General features: G+C 37.7%; 1 protein-coding gene across 1 annotated transcript in view; it reads left to right on the forward strand.

Moving 5' to 3' along the window:
• Window positions 1-5,272: 5,272 nt before the first annotated feature.
• The window catches only part of POLQ (polymerase (DNA directed), theta), a 69,775-nt gene continuing 59,187 nt past the window's right edge, over window positions 5,273-15,860 (forward strand). The window contains 7 exon segments of the mRNA XM_004675174.1: window positions 5,273-5,453; window positions 5,807-5,986; window positions 8,161-8,291; window positions 8,929-9,085; window positions 10,032-10,140; window positions 12,140-12,359; window positions 13,934-14,081. Coding sequence (XP_004675231.1) covers window positions 5,273-5,453; window positions 5,807-5,986; window positions 8,161-8,291; window positions 8,929-9,085; window positions 10,032-10,140; window positions 12,140-12,359; window positions 13,934-14,081 — 1,126 coding nt within the window.

Below are 15,860 nucleotides of genomic sequence, written 5' to 3' on the forward strand. Positions count from 1 at the left end.
GGTGACTCACAAGACAGACCAAGATAACTCCTGTCTGCACAGGGCAAGTCCCCTGAGAAGAGGGAAGCTGTGAGTTACTAGCCAATACTTAGAACAGCTGGGGATTGGGCAAACCACCCTGTTAAAGGCCTCTGGACAGGGCGTCCACTGTAAACACATTCTCAAACACAGTGTGTTTCTCCTAGAAAGGTTGTTAAGAGTGTAAACAGACTTATGCTCCTAGGAAGATAAACTTGATGTATTTTCCCCTATCTCTCCTGCTAAGTAGAACTAAAAGCCCTAAATATTACATAAAAGCAAACCTAAGCTCTGAAAGGGAGGGAGAAAGAACCTGCCCCCGCACCCCCACCCCAGCCCCAAATTCACTATTGTGAATTTCTTGTGTTGTCACTTTTGTTTTGCCTTACAGATCTCAAACAGGACACTGGAAACGCTAGCAATCTGAAAAATCTGGAAATGCCAATGGGCACAGAAAACAAAAAAGCCCAAGAAAAGTCTGCTTTTTTTCTATCAAAGGACCAGGAAAGAGCCAGTCAGGGAAGACAGAAAACTTCTGAACAGCGTCACTCTACAACAGAACTACAGTTCCATCTCCGTCTTGACTAGCAAAGGCTGAGCTTGACTTCGTGTTTGCCATACTGAGGTAGCACCCTTTCCCCAACTTGTGTCCACCTGAAGGTGTTATAGGCCAAGCAGAGAATGAGAACTTTCATTCCTGTCAGGTGGTGATGAGTCAATTGAGAACGTTTGGGGAGCCCCCCCCCCCCCCGGTGCAATAAGGTCTTCCTCTACTTCTTGCCAGGGTTGACAGATAAGGCTTGGTAGGGAGACCTTTTATGACTTTTTTTCTTAAATATTTATTTATTTATGCATACATAGCTGGGGTACAGGCCAGCGGTGCAGGGGCGGTAAGAGGATTCACAGAGACAGAGTGGGGAGCAGAACAGGCTGATTGACAAAGTACACTTCTGAGGGGAGCAGTGGGTGGGTCAGGAGATGTCTGCCAGGCCCTGTGGGTCACCTCCGGGTCACCTCCCGGGCGGGGACTGAATTCATGCTGAAGTGGCTTTAGCTTCTTAGTGTTGTGCTTTAACCCTCTGTGCCACCAGGGAGGGCCCTTTCTATGACTTTTTAATAGCCTCCCATTCAAAAGGTGTCAGTGGAGGCAAGTGAGGGAAGAAACATGTTGTTTTTCCCCTTCCTAGCAGGGTGGAATTGATACACCCCTTTGCTGTAATGAGATGCTCTGTCCCTCCCCAGTGCCAAGGAGGATTGAGCAGAGGATTTGGACTTCCAACTCCATTTGTGATACCTCCAGCCACCAGATTGATAGTAGAGGAGATCTTCTAAAACTCAAGGATTAAACAAAGTTTTTGACACATGTAATATGTAAAATGCCCAAATTTCAATTGAAAATCACTTGTCTTACCAAGAACCAGGGAGATCTCATATCAAGTGGGACATCAACAATTGTCAAGGCTGAGATGACAAAGATATCAAATTACCTGATAAGAATTGCTAAGCAGTCATCATAAGGATTCAGCAAACAGTTACAAATATTCTTGATAAAAACAAAAATACAAAGTCTCAGTGAAGAAACTGAGTCTCAAAAAGAACCAAATGAAAAATTAAAACTAGAAATGACAATAATCAAAAATCAAACAAACCAAACCAAACTCAATGGAAAGACTTATTAGCAAAATGAAGAGGATAAAGGAAAGAATCAGTGAATCTGAATAATAGATCCTCCCAATCTCAACAAGACAGAAAATAGCATGAGGAAAAATGTGAACAGAAACTTAAATGTGGAATGAAAAGAAATCTAGATTATAGTATCTAGAGAAATCCTCAGACTTTATAACTTCTGATCTAAAAGTGTACATCCATTCCAAATGGCAGCCTGGAAAGCTTGATAAGTATTGCTCTGTCTTCCTACCCGCCACCAACACCAAGAAGGACGCTGTGCTTTTGACCTTTTCCTGTCAAGCTACTTATCCTTGTCCTCATCAAATCAAAGACAGTTTCTGCTTTAAAAACCACATCCTTAGCAGGCCTGGCCATTCCTTCTTCCTCTCCCTCAGACTGTCTGTCTGGTCTTCCTAGATAAACAGTCAACAGTATTTGCTTGTGAGAAATGGGAGTCCAGCATATATATCTGAACTTAGAAGTTACAGGTATATTTAGCACTGTTTAGTCTCTTTCAGAATTGCACAGCTTAGTTTTACCATCTTTAAGCTGGCTTTGTTTTGATCTAAACCTTTGAAGTGATTTCAATTTTGCTTCCATTCCCATTCATAAGTAAACTATTTCTGCTAGTTCTTTGGGTCATTGTGAAGACTAGATCTTTTTCAGAATTCCTTGTTAATTTTAGTCTCCTGTTAAAACTTTGTCACTCAGGTCACCTAAATTCAATTCTGCAGCATCCTTTAGAATTACACCAGAAGTTTTCAATTTCAGCAGCATATTAGCAAGATCTGGGAAGCTTTTAAGCCATACCAATGCCTGGAGTCATCCAGACCAATTACATCATGATCTCTAGGAGTAAGATAATATTTTTTAAAGTTCACCAGGGGATTATGACTACTACATGCCACTGCATTTGCTCCAGGTGAGAACCACTAAACTTCAAGCACAAAACCCCTTTAGTCTGATCACATTAGACAAAATTAGCACCATTCTCATCCCATATTTTGGATCTTGGATATTTTCTATCTTTAGTTTTTGCAAGTCATTCCACTCATGTGAAGAGCACAGTTTATTCAGCCTGTTCAGATGATTCTTTTTTAGTCAATTTACAAATATGGTTTGTGTACATTTTACTTTTCCATATTAAAAAACCTGACATTAGTAAATAAAGCAGAGAAGTCTTTTCTGTAGACTGAGATGGTGAAGATGGAAGCATGTACAAATCTGGCTCTCGTGTCTAATATTGTATCTTACAAAATAAACAACAAAAGATCCCAAATAATCCAGAGATTAAAGTTTAAAATGGTCCAGTGTTGCATCAGCAACACCTCATTGATAAAAAAACAGGAGAGTAATGGAGCAGGCAGTATGAAGTAGGATGCTCTCGAAGAGCAAGATCCTGGCCTTTTTATTGATAGGAGAACAAAAAGAAAAAGGTAGATCAAACTGGAAATATGATTATGTTATTTAACACTTTAGGGAGGGTGAGTAAACTGATTTGGTAAATCATAATCTTGGTTCCAATCTCCTTAACAAGTCATTCCACTGATCAATCTCTGGGACTAAAGTACATCATTCAACCCACCCAACTCCCTAACCTCCCACCCCTATTCCTTGTCATACCTTCTGGTGTAATCCCATTTTCCCACGATGGATTAAATATCCTGTCCTTGTTTAATTTGAAAAGAGCCTTGTAAGGTCTGGTCAGCTACATTTGGCAGACCCACAGTCCAGAATTGGTGTACTTCCCAAGTAAATGGAAAAAATGTGTAAATGTTTGCTTTTGGTGGCTTTAATTCAGGCCTTGAAGAAGTACCATAGATAAAATGCCAAGGAACCCAAACTCAGACAAGAGACAGATGGGAAATACTTCCAGTTTTAAACATTAATTATTATGGTAATTGTTACCATAAGAATTATTGACTATTTTCAGAAGTAGACACCTCATCTGTATTTTCTAAGAGTTTTTTTTAACAATTGGAAATATAAGTTGAATGTTTGAAATAAATTGTGGATTTTTAAATATTTTTTAGACTTTTCCGTGGGATGATAAATTATTCCTCTTATTTTCCTTCACTTGACCATAGTTCACTTAACACAAATTTAAATGTCTTTGTGAGTGGTTTCTTTGGTTTATTCTTTTCCCACACAAATGCTAGATATATAATGAGAGCTATTTAGAACATTTAAATATCATTTTCTCTGAATAGTATTTATTATGGGGTAGCCACTGTTCTAAGCGTTTTGTATGGATTGAGTACTCATAATAACCATATACAATAGGTTGTTACTATTATTATTGTCATACAATGAGGGAAGAGAGACAGAAAGGTACTAAGCATGCAAAATCACACAACTGGTAAATCTTGACACCTAACTGGATTGGTTCCAGAATATCACTCTTGAACTCTATATTAAAAGGCATTTCAGAACTGTTTTTCCCCCACTATAAATTACAATCTTTTTTTTCTCCCTCTGTCCATTTTTGCCTAGGCGTTAGTACAATTTAAATTTTGTTTTATGTTTGTCTCCTTTTCTAGACTCTTTTTGTGAGAAGCAGACATTGCCTGACACATACAAAACACAGTAGTGTTCAACAAATAGTTGAGCAGATGCATAGTGTTTCGTCGTGGAGCAGTCACCATCTAGCGGAATTTTAGAGTATTGTCTTTCAAAAATGTTTATAAGGCAGGTTTTCACAGGATTGATACTCAAATGCCAGATTTGTATTACATATTTTAAACAAATTGAACTGGCTCAGTTAAGATTTTAGTGTTAATAGCACGGTCTCTTAACTGTAGATCTTTCGCCCTCTAGATTTGCTTGGTGAAACGAATCGTGTAATTAACAGTTAACGGGTAATTGGCGATTAACGGTAATAACGGGCAACCTATGTCACATCTCTGATTTTTCTTGCAAAAGGTAGAGCACAGATCCATTGATAAACTGCTGTCGTAATCACTCAGGTACATCCAGCATTCATACTATATAAAGGATCTAGTTCCCTAACACGTCCCCAATTCTCCATCACATATGTGAAGCTAAAACTTGTGCACAGAAGTAGCTTCCACCCCACGATTATACACTAGAAGAAACCAAATATGCTCCATCGCAAGTCCTAAATTTTACTTGTCTAATGTTTTGCGCACGTAATCTGTAATAAAAATATCACTATGTTACTTCTCCAATTTATTATGGGCCGCTCATCTCATGGCGATACAATAACCCTACGATTCAAACCAGAAATGGTGAAAAAGGAAACTTTTGGACATGTCTGATAACGACTGGAAATTATATATTTAGACTTTCCTAACGTAGGTCGTGCTCGATTTTCTGACACTAGCAAAACAACGGTGGCGTGAAACCGGAAGTCTTAGACAACAGCGAGAGCCGCTCTGTCCCCACGATTCTATGGTTCTGAGGTTACTCTTGCCACTGAGAACTCTATGGTTCCGGGGCGGGCTAGGAGGCTAGAGTTTGAAAGCAGTGGCGGGAATATGGCGGCTTTTGCTGTGGCGTTCGCTTTCTCCCGAACGGGAGGAAGCTGGGACTGGGCTTTGTCCTGAACGGCAGAACAGAGCTTGCTATGAATCTTCCGCGATGGAGTGGGAAACGGCGGCGCTCGACCTCAGGCTCCGACTCTTTCTCGGGCTGCGGCGGGGACAGCAGCGACAGCCACCTGCTCCCCTCGGGGTCGGTGCTGAGCCCGCCCCCGGGCCTGGGACGAAGCTTGCAGGCGCGCGGCCGCCGGCCGGCCACTGCTGCAGGTACTCCCCGGCACTCCCGGGGCTGCGGGCGAGGGGGCCGCCCAGCACGGCCTCGTCGGGAGGCGTCCTTGCTGCGCGGGAGCTTGCTTGTTTGCCCTGCTTAGTTTAGTGCCCCGGCCCGGTGCGACAGGACACTTTCCTCTTCATAGTAACATTCAAGTGGGTTCTTGGTCTTTCTACCTTTACAGAAACAACCTGCTGGTTGGCCAAATCTCACTCCTGGTAGTTCCCGGTACTCCTTACAGGTGCTTTACATAGTCTATGACACCACTTAGGAATCCCTAAACGCAGTGGAGAATTAACCCTGTTAGAGTCAAATTCAACTGCTAACTCTTTTCTTTTTTTCTTGAAAGGCGAAAACAAGCAGACAGTTCCTGACGACCAAACAGACAAGCTGCTATTGGCAAATTGGGGACTTCCCACAGCGGTTCTGGAGAAATATCACAGTTTTGGTGTAAAAAGTATGTTTGAATGGCAGGCAGAGTGCCTTTTGCTTGGACAAGTCCTGGAAGGGAAGAATTTGGTCTATTCAGGTATTCAAATTTGTGCACGTTTACTTTTTTCTATTTTACTAAAAAATATAGAATGTAAAGGTATTATGATTTTAAGGTGGATGAGAGTGCTTTTAAAAGTAGAGACGCATTTAAAAAAAAACATGAAAAGCAGTCTCGTGTGTATATCTTACACAAATTCCATTATATAGCTGGTGTAGTGGGAAGCAAGAAAAACAACCAATTAAACAGCTGGTCTACCATTTCTCTCAACAAGCAAATGACCCAGAGAGGATAAGATGAAGATGTAAATTTGATCTTCCCCATTGATCTCAGTTGCCTTTCATAGTGTGAACATTATATTTTAATATTATACACTTCTAATGTTTACACAATTTATACTGTTTATAAATTGCTCTGTTTGTGGTATGCTCAAAATCACATTTAATATACTTTATAGGAAATTCAGAAGCAATTTCTGAGCTTACTCTACTGATTTTAGAAACTAATCATTTGGAAAAATGCACTTAGTATCAGTTTTCTCTGATACTGTTGGCTATTCAGATATTTGATTAAGACTGCAAATAACAGACAATATATCAGCAGATAAAAGTTCAGGCTGTGGAGACAGACTGGCAGTCTTGAAATTGTACCATTTTCTATGGAGCCTTGCAAATTATTAGAATGTGGGAGAGTGATCAAAACAGTTTTTGACACATACAGTACTCAATAAATACTAAATAGTGACAGTGGCTGTGGTAGGATGACCTGACCATTCAGTTTTATGAACTAAAATGTTGGTGTCATTGACAATTCTGGTCACCAACTCACGTTATTGAATCAAGTCCAGTATCTGTTGTGAGGTATCTTCTGACTACTATTCTGTTCATAGTCAATTACTTAGCTTACTATCTTTTAAATTATGCAATAACCTTATAACCAGTTTACCTTTTTTCTCTGTTCAATATTTATAAATCGATATTTATAAAATACAAACATGATCTTGTTACTTCTTTTTCATACAATGCACTCTGCATTGCTTTCAGGATAAATTCTAAATTCCTTATATGATGGAATTTTTCATGTGGCAGTTTTTTTTTTTTTTTTAAGATTTATTTATTTATTCATACAGAACTGGGGTACAGGCCAGAGATGCAGAGGGTGCGAGGATTCACCAGAGACAGAGTGGGGAGCAGAACAGGCAGATCAAGGAAGTACACTGCTGAGGGGAGCAGTGGGCGGGTCAGGAGAGGTCTGCCATGCCATGTGGATCTCCTCCAGGGCAGGGGGGATCGAACTCATACGGAATTGGCTTAAGCTTCTCAGTGCAGTGCTTTAACCTGCTGCGCCACCAGGGAGGGCCTCATGTGGCAGTTTTATCTCTTCTTTCACTCCCCAGCTTGTTTTATATTTCATGCCTACTAAATTGCTGTCACGCAAACAAACAAACAAACCAGACTTCTCTTCCAGGCCTTTGTACATACTCTTTCTTCTGATTGGCATTTTTTTTTTCCTGTCTCACAAGTTTTGTTTCCCTTCCATACCAGCAACTCACCTTTTCTTTCTCAACTTGAATTATAACTGCATTTTTTAAATCTTGTTTTCAAAGATTTATTTATTTATGCATACAGAACTGGGGTAGAGGCCAGAGGTACAAGGCTGATGAGAGGATTCACCAGAGACAAAGTGGGGAGCAGAACAGGCAGATCAACGAAGTACACTGCTGAGGGGAGCAGTGGACTAGACAGGAAAGATGTGCCACACCACGTAGGTCACCTCTGGGGTGGGGGATTGAATTCACGTTCAAGCAGCTGCTACGGGCTTGCAGTGCTGTGCTCCAACCCACTGCATCACCAGGGAGGGCCCCATAACTACATTTAATATAGGAAGTCTTTCACCTCCTCAAAGCAGTGCTTTAAACTGTACAGTGTTTAAAGGAAAGGGTCTTAGGTAAAGATTAGATATTCAGTGATGATATTCATTATCTGTTGCTATTGATAATTTGTTTAATAATTTTCTCTTTTATCATGAGAAAAGTTACTTAGAAAACTGGTTGCAAGTCAGGCAAATAAAATCTTCAAATGCTATTTGGGACCTTATTGATAGGTTAATCTTAGGCTCTGTAGTTACTAGAAATATGGTTTAAAACGTGTTATTATGCAGTTTGTCAAATATTGCTTCTTTTTGTGATTGTTTTGTGGAATAATATGTTTTAGCTCCTACAAGTGCTGGGAAGACTCTCGTTGCTGAATTACTTATTTTGAAGAGGGTTCTGGAAACAAGGAAGAAAGCTTTGTTTATTCTGCCCTTTGTCTCTGTGGCTAAAGAGAAGAAATACTATCTCCAGGTAATGTTCTTGTACTGAGTTCAATATTGTAGTTATTGGAAACTACATTTGAAATAAATTTATAGAAATAAGTGAAAAATATTTTTTGTCGCATCCCAGTATAACTTTAAAAGTTGACCATTTATTTATTTATTTAAAGATTATTTATGCATACAGAACTGGGGTGCAGGCCAGAGGTACAGGGGCTGTGAGAGGATTTAAAAGAATACTATTATTATTTAAAAGAATACTATAATGTACAATAAGAATATTTTCATGAACTAGTCATTTGTTTCTTAAAAGTATTACATCAGTTAAAAAAGAGTCAGTTTCTTACTTATAGATTAGTGCTAAGGTATAGTCTCCAGCTTTAATTTCTACAAATAGTTCTTAGAACTGCTTATTGAATGGAATTATTGAAATAGCACACTTAATTTTTTTTGACTATGTCTTAACAGAAAATCTCTGTACTGAGTTTTGTCAATTTTAACTTCATCTTTTTATTATATGATTCTAAAAAGAACCTTGGTTTTTGGCCAGGAGTAGCTAAGATTAACGTGATAGGTCTCTGTATAGTCTGTGTTCTGGGGTAGCCTCAATCTACAATGTAAGAATTTAAAATAATTTAACCTATGTTGTTCTTGTGTACTCAATTCAGAGTCTGTTTCAGGAAGTAGGACTAAAGGTAGATGGTTATATGGGCAGCAGCTCTCCAGCAGTACACTTCTCTTCCTTGGATATTGCTGTCTGCACAATTGAGAGAGCCAACGGTCTGATCAATCGCCTCATAGAGGAAAAGAAGATGGATCTACTAGGTAAGAAAATCAGCAAATGAACATGTAACTTTCTATTGCAATTTTTTGATGGAATGGAGTGGCACTATTGTGATTTCTGGAAATTCAAAATTTTTTTGTTATCATTCTCAAGTAAGAATAAGCATCTTATTCTTTAAACATTAGATACCTGGGGGAGAGGGGACAGTTTTGTATACTGCTGATATTCCTGACTGTACTTCCTGGTATTTTTTACTTTAGAAAATAAGGAGGCTATCCTTGGACCCCAAAGTCACTTCTCATCACTCCTTTTATCTAAACTTGAAGAAAATACACTAGACCTGGATCTGCCATTTCTGCAATTAATTTGTAGTGTCATTATCATATTCTGGGATGGTCATATCTGGTCATATCCAGCCTGGATCCAGAAGCTGCTGTTTAGCATAGTAATAGTAGGGAGGTACAGGAAGATATATATATTGTATGAGCATCACTTATGATATCTGAAATACCTTAAAAGAGAATTGCCCATTATTTGGAGTCTTGATTTTTTTGTTTTATGGTTATAAATTTGCATTGGACCTTTCTAGTGGCCTACAGGTTAAGTCTCATTGCTGCCACTCCAATGGCTAAGTCTCATTGCTGCCACTCCAATGGCCTGAGTTTGATCTGTGGCTAAGGAGCTGACCCACATGGCACAGCAGACCTTTCCTGTTTTGCCCACTGCTCCCCTCAGCAGTGTATTTCATTAGAGCTGCTTGTTTTGCTCCCCAATCTGTCTCTGATGAATTCTCTTACTCCCCACTTCTGGCCTACACCCCAGTTCTTCTACACAAAAATAAATAAATCTTAAAAAGAAAATAAAGAAATTTGCATTACCTGTGATATTTTGTAAAAATGGCTATTTATTGTTTAAGATATAAGATACTTAGTATTTAAAAATGCTCTTGTGAAACTCTGTAAAAGCTATTATTTGGAAAATTTCTAGGAATGGTGGTTGTGGATGAATTACATATGTTGGGAGACTCTCATCGAGGGTATCTGCTAGAACTTTTACTGACGAAGATTTGCTATATTACTCAGAAATCAGCGTCTTGGTGAGTCCCTGAAATAACTGAATTCTGTATTTCAGTGTTGAGAAAAAGTGCACTAAGTATGAGTAAAAATTAAAGGAGAGTAGCAATTATTTAGAATAAATTCATGTACAGCAGTTCATTTTTGTTGCAAAGAACAAATATTTTAGAAACATTCTTGAATTTCTGACTGCTCACTACTTTTAAGATAGAAATTTTACTCTAAAATTTTAAAATTTTCATTTACCAATTATACACATCTCATTTAAGTAGTGAAAGTTAATTTTGAAAAATAGTATTTATCTCACAGAACAGTTATTTTCAATTCATAGTTTTTAAACTTTATTTACATTGGTGTATCTAAATGCATCTACTTGAGTTTTGAACTTTAAACGTTATACTTACTATAGAAGAAGTTCATAGTGAACTCCTTTTTATGTTCTTTACCTAATTTTGGCATACGCTCTACCTTTTTATCCTCTTTCCATTCACCAAATAATAGTTATAATTTTGCTTAGATTAGTATTTACTGTTATGACATACCATTTGTTAGCTGAGCCATGGAGCATGATGACTTGTACTTTCTAAATTACTCTGTCAGCACGATTAATAAAGGTTGCTTTTATTTGTTAGTTGGGTTCTTTGTAGTTATCGCTGAATTATGCCTTGTCTTTGCCCCACTCGTGTTAATTTCTACCTAATTTATTTCAACACAATTGCAATTCTAACAAATTCATCTTATTGAAGTTTCTTCTAAAACCAGAGTTACACAACAGTTATCTTCAAATCTCTCTTTTTTGTTATCACTCCTGGTGACTATTACTTGAATCAGAGCCCTGTTTTTAGGAGTCCATGTCTCTCTCTTTATTTATTACCTCATTTGGAGGGAGATATCTTCCAAGAAGGTTTCTTTTACTGCAGTATGGGCATGATTTCATAGATAACCTGCATGTCTGAAAATACCTTGTAATTATTTTATAGGTTATCCAGGTATAAAAGCTAAGATTTAAAATTTTTTTCCTTGAGACTTTTGAAGACATTACTTCATTAATTATTTTTGAGAAACCCAGTATCATGTTACTGCTTTATCTTTTGTATAAAATTATTTATTCTCTCTGGGTGATTTTTTTTAGGAACACCATTTCTTTCTCACTATGAAATTTCTTGCTGACATCTTGGTTTTACTTTGTTAGTATTCATTGTGCTGGATAAACAGTTTAGGGTTATTTCAACATATTTTTCCCTGTGTGTGAGAAAACATCGAAATAATTCATATAGAAATATGGACGATATGACGAATCAGTAGAAATATGGAAGATATAACAAGTACAATTTGCAGTTGGACCTAAGGGATGTATGTAGAACAAATACCAAATGACAACATAGCATATATTCTTTTCAGTTACCCATGAAACATTTACAAAAAGTATCATATACTGAGCAACATATTTTAAAGAATTAACTCATTTAGAATGTATTCTCTGCAATAGTGGAAGTAAGCTAGAAATTAGCATTTGAAAAAACATAACTAGGAAGTTACCACTTGTGGAAATTAAATACCTTTTGCCCCATTTTGGGGTCAAAAAAGCAATTACAATAGAAATTGGAAGACAGTTTGAGTTGGAAATACAATACAAATATGTCCTATCAAAACATGTAAAATGAGATTAAATTTGTTTTGAAAGGAAAATTGATATGAGAGACTGAAAAATTAATGAATTATTCATCTCAAGAACTGAGAAAAAGAATAGTTATATAATGCTGCAGAAAGTGAAGGAAAAAACTGTAAAGACAAGGCAACTTTTAATGAAATGAAAGTAATTATCCAGAGCATTAAAAAAGTTCTATAACCAATCCAAAAACCCCACAACCCTATGTTTCAGTGGGCAGGGGACCTGAACAAATGTTTAGAAGAGGATATGCAAACCCATGATATGATGCTTAATCTCATTAGTAATCAAGGAAACATAAATTACCTCTCTGTAATTGTATAGCATTCTTTATTTTCATTTGTTTTTCATAGCTGCACAGATTTAGCCAATCCCCTGTCTAATGCCATACAGATCATTGGCATGAGTGCTACTCTTCCTAATTTGGAACTCGTGGCTTCCTGGTTGAATGCTGAACTCTACCATACTGACTTTCGTCCTGTACCACTGTTGGAATCAGTAAAAATTGGAAATTCTATATATGATTCTTCACTGAAGCTTTTGAGGGAATTTCAACCTATGCTACAAGTGAAGGTAAGTTATTATTTTTATGCTATAATCACTGTTTTATTGTAATTTTCTAACCAATTAACAATTTTTGAGTTACATAAATTAGGGATGGCAAAAGTAATTGAATATGCATTACATAGCCAGTAAAAAGAAATTAAATTAAGCTAGTGGGTTTGATATTAAATAATTGGTAGCTGTGCTTTCAGTTACATAGAAATAATTAATTTTGTAGAGTTTTCTTTATAACTGGGAAAAGGTATACTTATGACTTAGTGTACACTAAATACTAAAGTGCAAAATCAGCCTTTTGTTTAGTGGTAGGTTTAGTGTAGTGTGGAAAGAGTATCATTTTTGGAGTCAGAGAGAACTAACTGATATTTGGTGATGATACTTGATGACTGTGATATTAGGATGTATCCTAAACCCTTCTGAATATTGTATCTTCTATAAAGCTGAAAATAAAAATTATCTTTAATATTATTGTGATGTTACTTTCTCAGACCATCCTTGGCCACCTTATCTAAATGATATCACCCTCCTTAATACTCCTCCTTAATACTTCTCAAAATGGAATATACTTTGAGTTAAGTGTACTTGCCTTGTTTTAGGCAAGTACATCTCTTCTTACTGGAGTAGAAACACTGTGAATGCAAATCTTTTTTTTTTTTTTTTTACTGATTTGTTCTCTACCCCCAGAACCTCCACTGCTTATTAACTAGGACAACATCTGGCACGTAGTAAATATTAGTTTAATGTGTAAATAGATGGGTGAATTGATTTACACATATAGCCTCAGTTAAGCATCAGCACTGTAAAGCTATCCAACAGCCCTGCAGCACAGGTTCATTGCTGGCCAGTGAGGTGACCCACATGGCGCAGCAGACCTCTCCTATCTTGCCCACTGCTCCCCTCAGCAGTGGATTTCAGTATATCTGCCTGTTCTGCTTTCCACTCTGCCTCTGGTGAATCCTCTCACCACCCTGGCCTGTACCCCAGCTCTTGTATTCATAAATAAATAAATCTTTTTAAAAGCAATAATCCATTTACAGATAGCTGGTTTTGAGAACTCACTGGGCCAATACAGTTATTCATATATGTTCTTTGTTCTCCTGGTGTTTCTTCTGTCCCCCAGTTACCTTTCATTGACATAATGTTTGCATCCTTTGTATGTCAGTTAAAACATTTTCTCAGGGAAATCTTTCTTTCAAATTTCTCTGTCAAATAAGAGGCCTCAAAACACCAGAAAATTGTTTTACACGTTATGGTTGTATTTTTACATTTATTTGTTTAGTGCTTAAATGTTAACCCAGTGAGACCTTGGTTTTCATTTGTTGACCATTGTATCCCCTTTACTGAAGGGTTGAAGATCAATAAAAGGAGAATGAATAGAAAATATTTCCATCTCATTTTGTATAAGGTTTTTTACTTTCTCGCTTTACTTTTTTCTTTGTTTTGTTACTGACTTTGTAACAAATTTTTTTACACTTTTCTACTAGGCTTCATAAAACCTTCCCCATGAAGCGAAATGAATGACTTTAAATTAATGTGAAAATGCTTTGAAAGTTCCACTGGAGTGACTATTTTTCTTTGTATTTTAGGGAGATGAGGACCATGTTGTTAGTTTATGTTATGAGACCATTCGTGATAACCATTCAGTATTACTTTTCTGTCCATCAAAGAAATGGTGTGAGAAACTAGCAGAGATCATTGCCCGTGAGTTTTACAATTTACACCATCAAGCAGAGGGTAAGTTATGGATGGAAATAGGGGTTGTTTCTATACTTAGTACATTTGCTTGAAAGTAAGGTTAATAAATGTATTAAGGGCCCTCCCTGGTGGCGCAGCGGGTTAAAGCACAACACTGAGAATCTAAAGCCGCTTCCGCATGAGTTCGATTCCTGCCTGCCCTGGAGGTGACCACATGGCGCGGCAGACCTCTCCTGACCCGCCCGCTGCTCCCCTCAGCAGTGTACTTCGTCGATCTGCCTGTTCTGCTCCCCACTCTGTCTCTGGGGAAGCCTCTCACCACCCCTTAGTCTTTGGCCTGTCCCCCAGTTCTGTATGCACAAATAAATAAATCTTTAAAAAAAAAAAAGTATTAAGGCTCGTCTTCACATTGTTAAAACACAGTACTTATGCAAGTTTATCTAAGGTTCTTCATCTGGAATCCATGGGCTTTGAGTGGTGAGTATTTGAAGCCCCTAAATTGCATGTAAAACTTCACACATACACATTTTTCTGGTGAAAACAGCCTTTTCTTTACAAGCTCTATAAAAAGAAGCACATACTTACATCTATACATAGATACAAATACATTTTTTTTCCTTTCAGCTGTTAATTCCTTTTTTAATGTATTTGTATATGTTTATTTGCATTATTATTCATTTTATAACAACAATGTTTACTGTCCTCTCCCCCTCCCATCATCACTATAGTCCCCCACATTCCTCCCTCCTTCTGATCCCACTATGTTCCCCTTCCCTGTAGGATCTCTCTGGTTTATAATTATCTGTTTGTGATTGTATTTTTTTGTTGTGTTTTGTATTGTAATGAAAATACACTTTTCCCCCCCTATCTTATTTGGTTCTCTTAAATTCCTCCTATAAGTGAAACCATTTCACATTTTTCTTTTTCCTTCTGACTTATTTCACTGGACATAATCCCTTCCAGCTCCATCCATGTTACTGCAAATGGCATGAATTTATCTTTTTTTTTGACTACTGAATGGTATTCCATGTTATACATATACCACATCTTCTTGCTCCAGTCATCTAGGTTGTTTCCAGGATTTACCTATTGTAAGTAGTGCAGTGATAAGCATAGGGGTGCATGTATCTCTTTGAGTTAATGTTTTTGTGTCCTTTTGGTAGATTCCTAGGAGTGGAATTGCTTGGTCATATAGTAGCACTATTTTTAGTAGTCTGAGGGAGCTACATACAGCTTTCCATAGTGGTTGCACCAGTTTGCATTCCCACCAGCAATGTAGGAGAGTTCCTTTTTCATTGCATCCTCGCCAGCATTTGATATGTGCCATTCTCACTGGTGTGAAGTGGTATCTCATTGTGTTTTGATTTGTATTTCCCTGACTATGAGTGATGTTGAACATTTTTTCATATGCCTGTTAGCCATCTGCAATTCCTCTTTGGAGAAGTGTCTTTTAAGTTCTGCCCATTTTTTGACTAGGTTGTTTATTTTGTTTTTATGGATTCTAGTGAGCTCTTTGTGTATCTTTGTGATCAGTCACTTGTCTGTTGTATGGAGTGCAAAGATTTTTTTCCCAGTCAGTAAGGTGTCTCATTGTCTTTGTTAATGTCTCTTTTGCTGTACAGCAGCTTTTCAGTTTGATGTAATCCCATGTGTTTATCTTTTCCTTCATTTTCTTTAACGATGAGTCTTTAGGCCCTCTCTGGTGGCGCAGCGGGTTAAAGCACTGCACTGGGAAGCTTAAGCCACTTCCGCATGAGTTCGATTCCCGCCTGCCCCGGAGGAGACCACATGGCGTGGCAGACCTCTCCTGACCCGCCC

The sequence above is a fragment of the Condylura cristata genome, unplaced genomic scaffold (assembly GCF_000260355.1).
Source record: "Condylura cristata isolate star-nosed mole 26May11 unplaced genomic scaffold, ConCri1.0 scaffold00003, whole genome shotgun sequence".
NCBI lineage: Eukaryota > Metazoa > Chordata > Mammalia > Eulipotyphla > Talpidae > Condylura > Condylura cristata.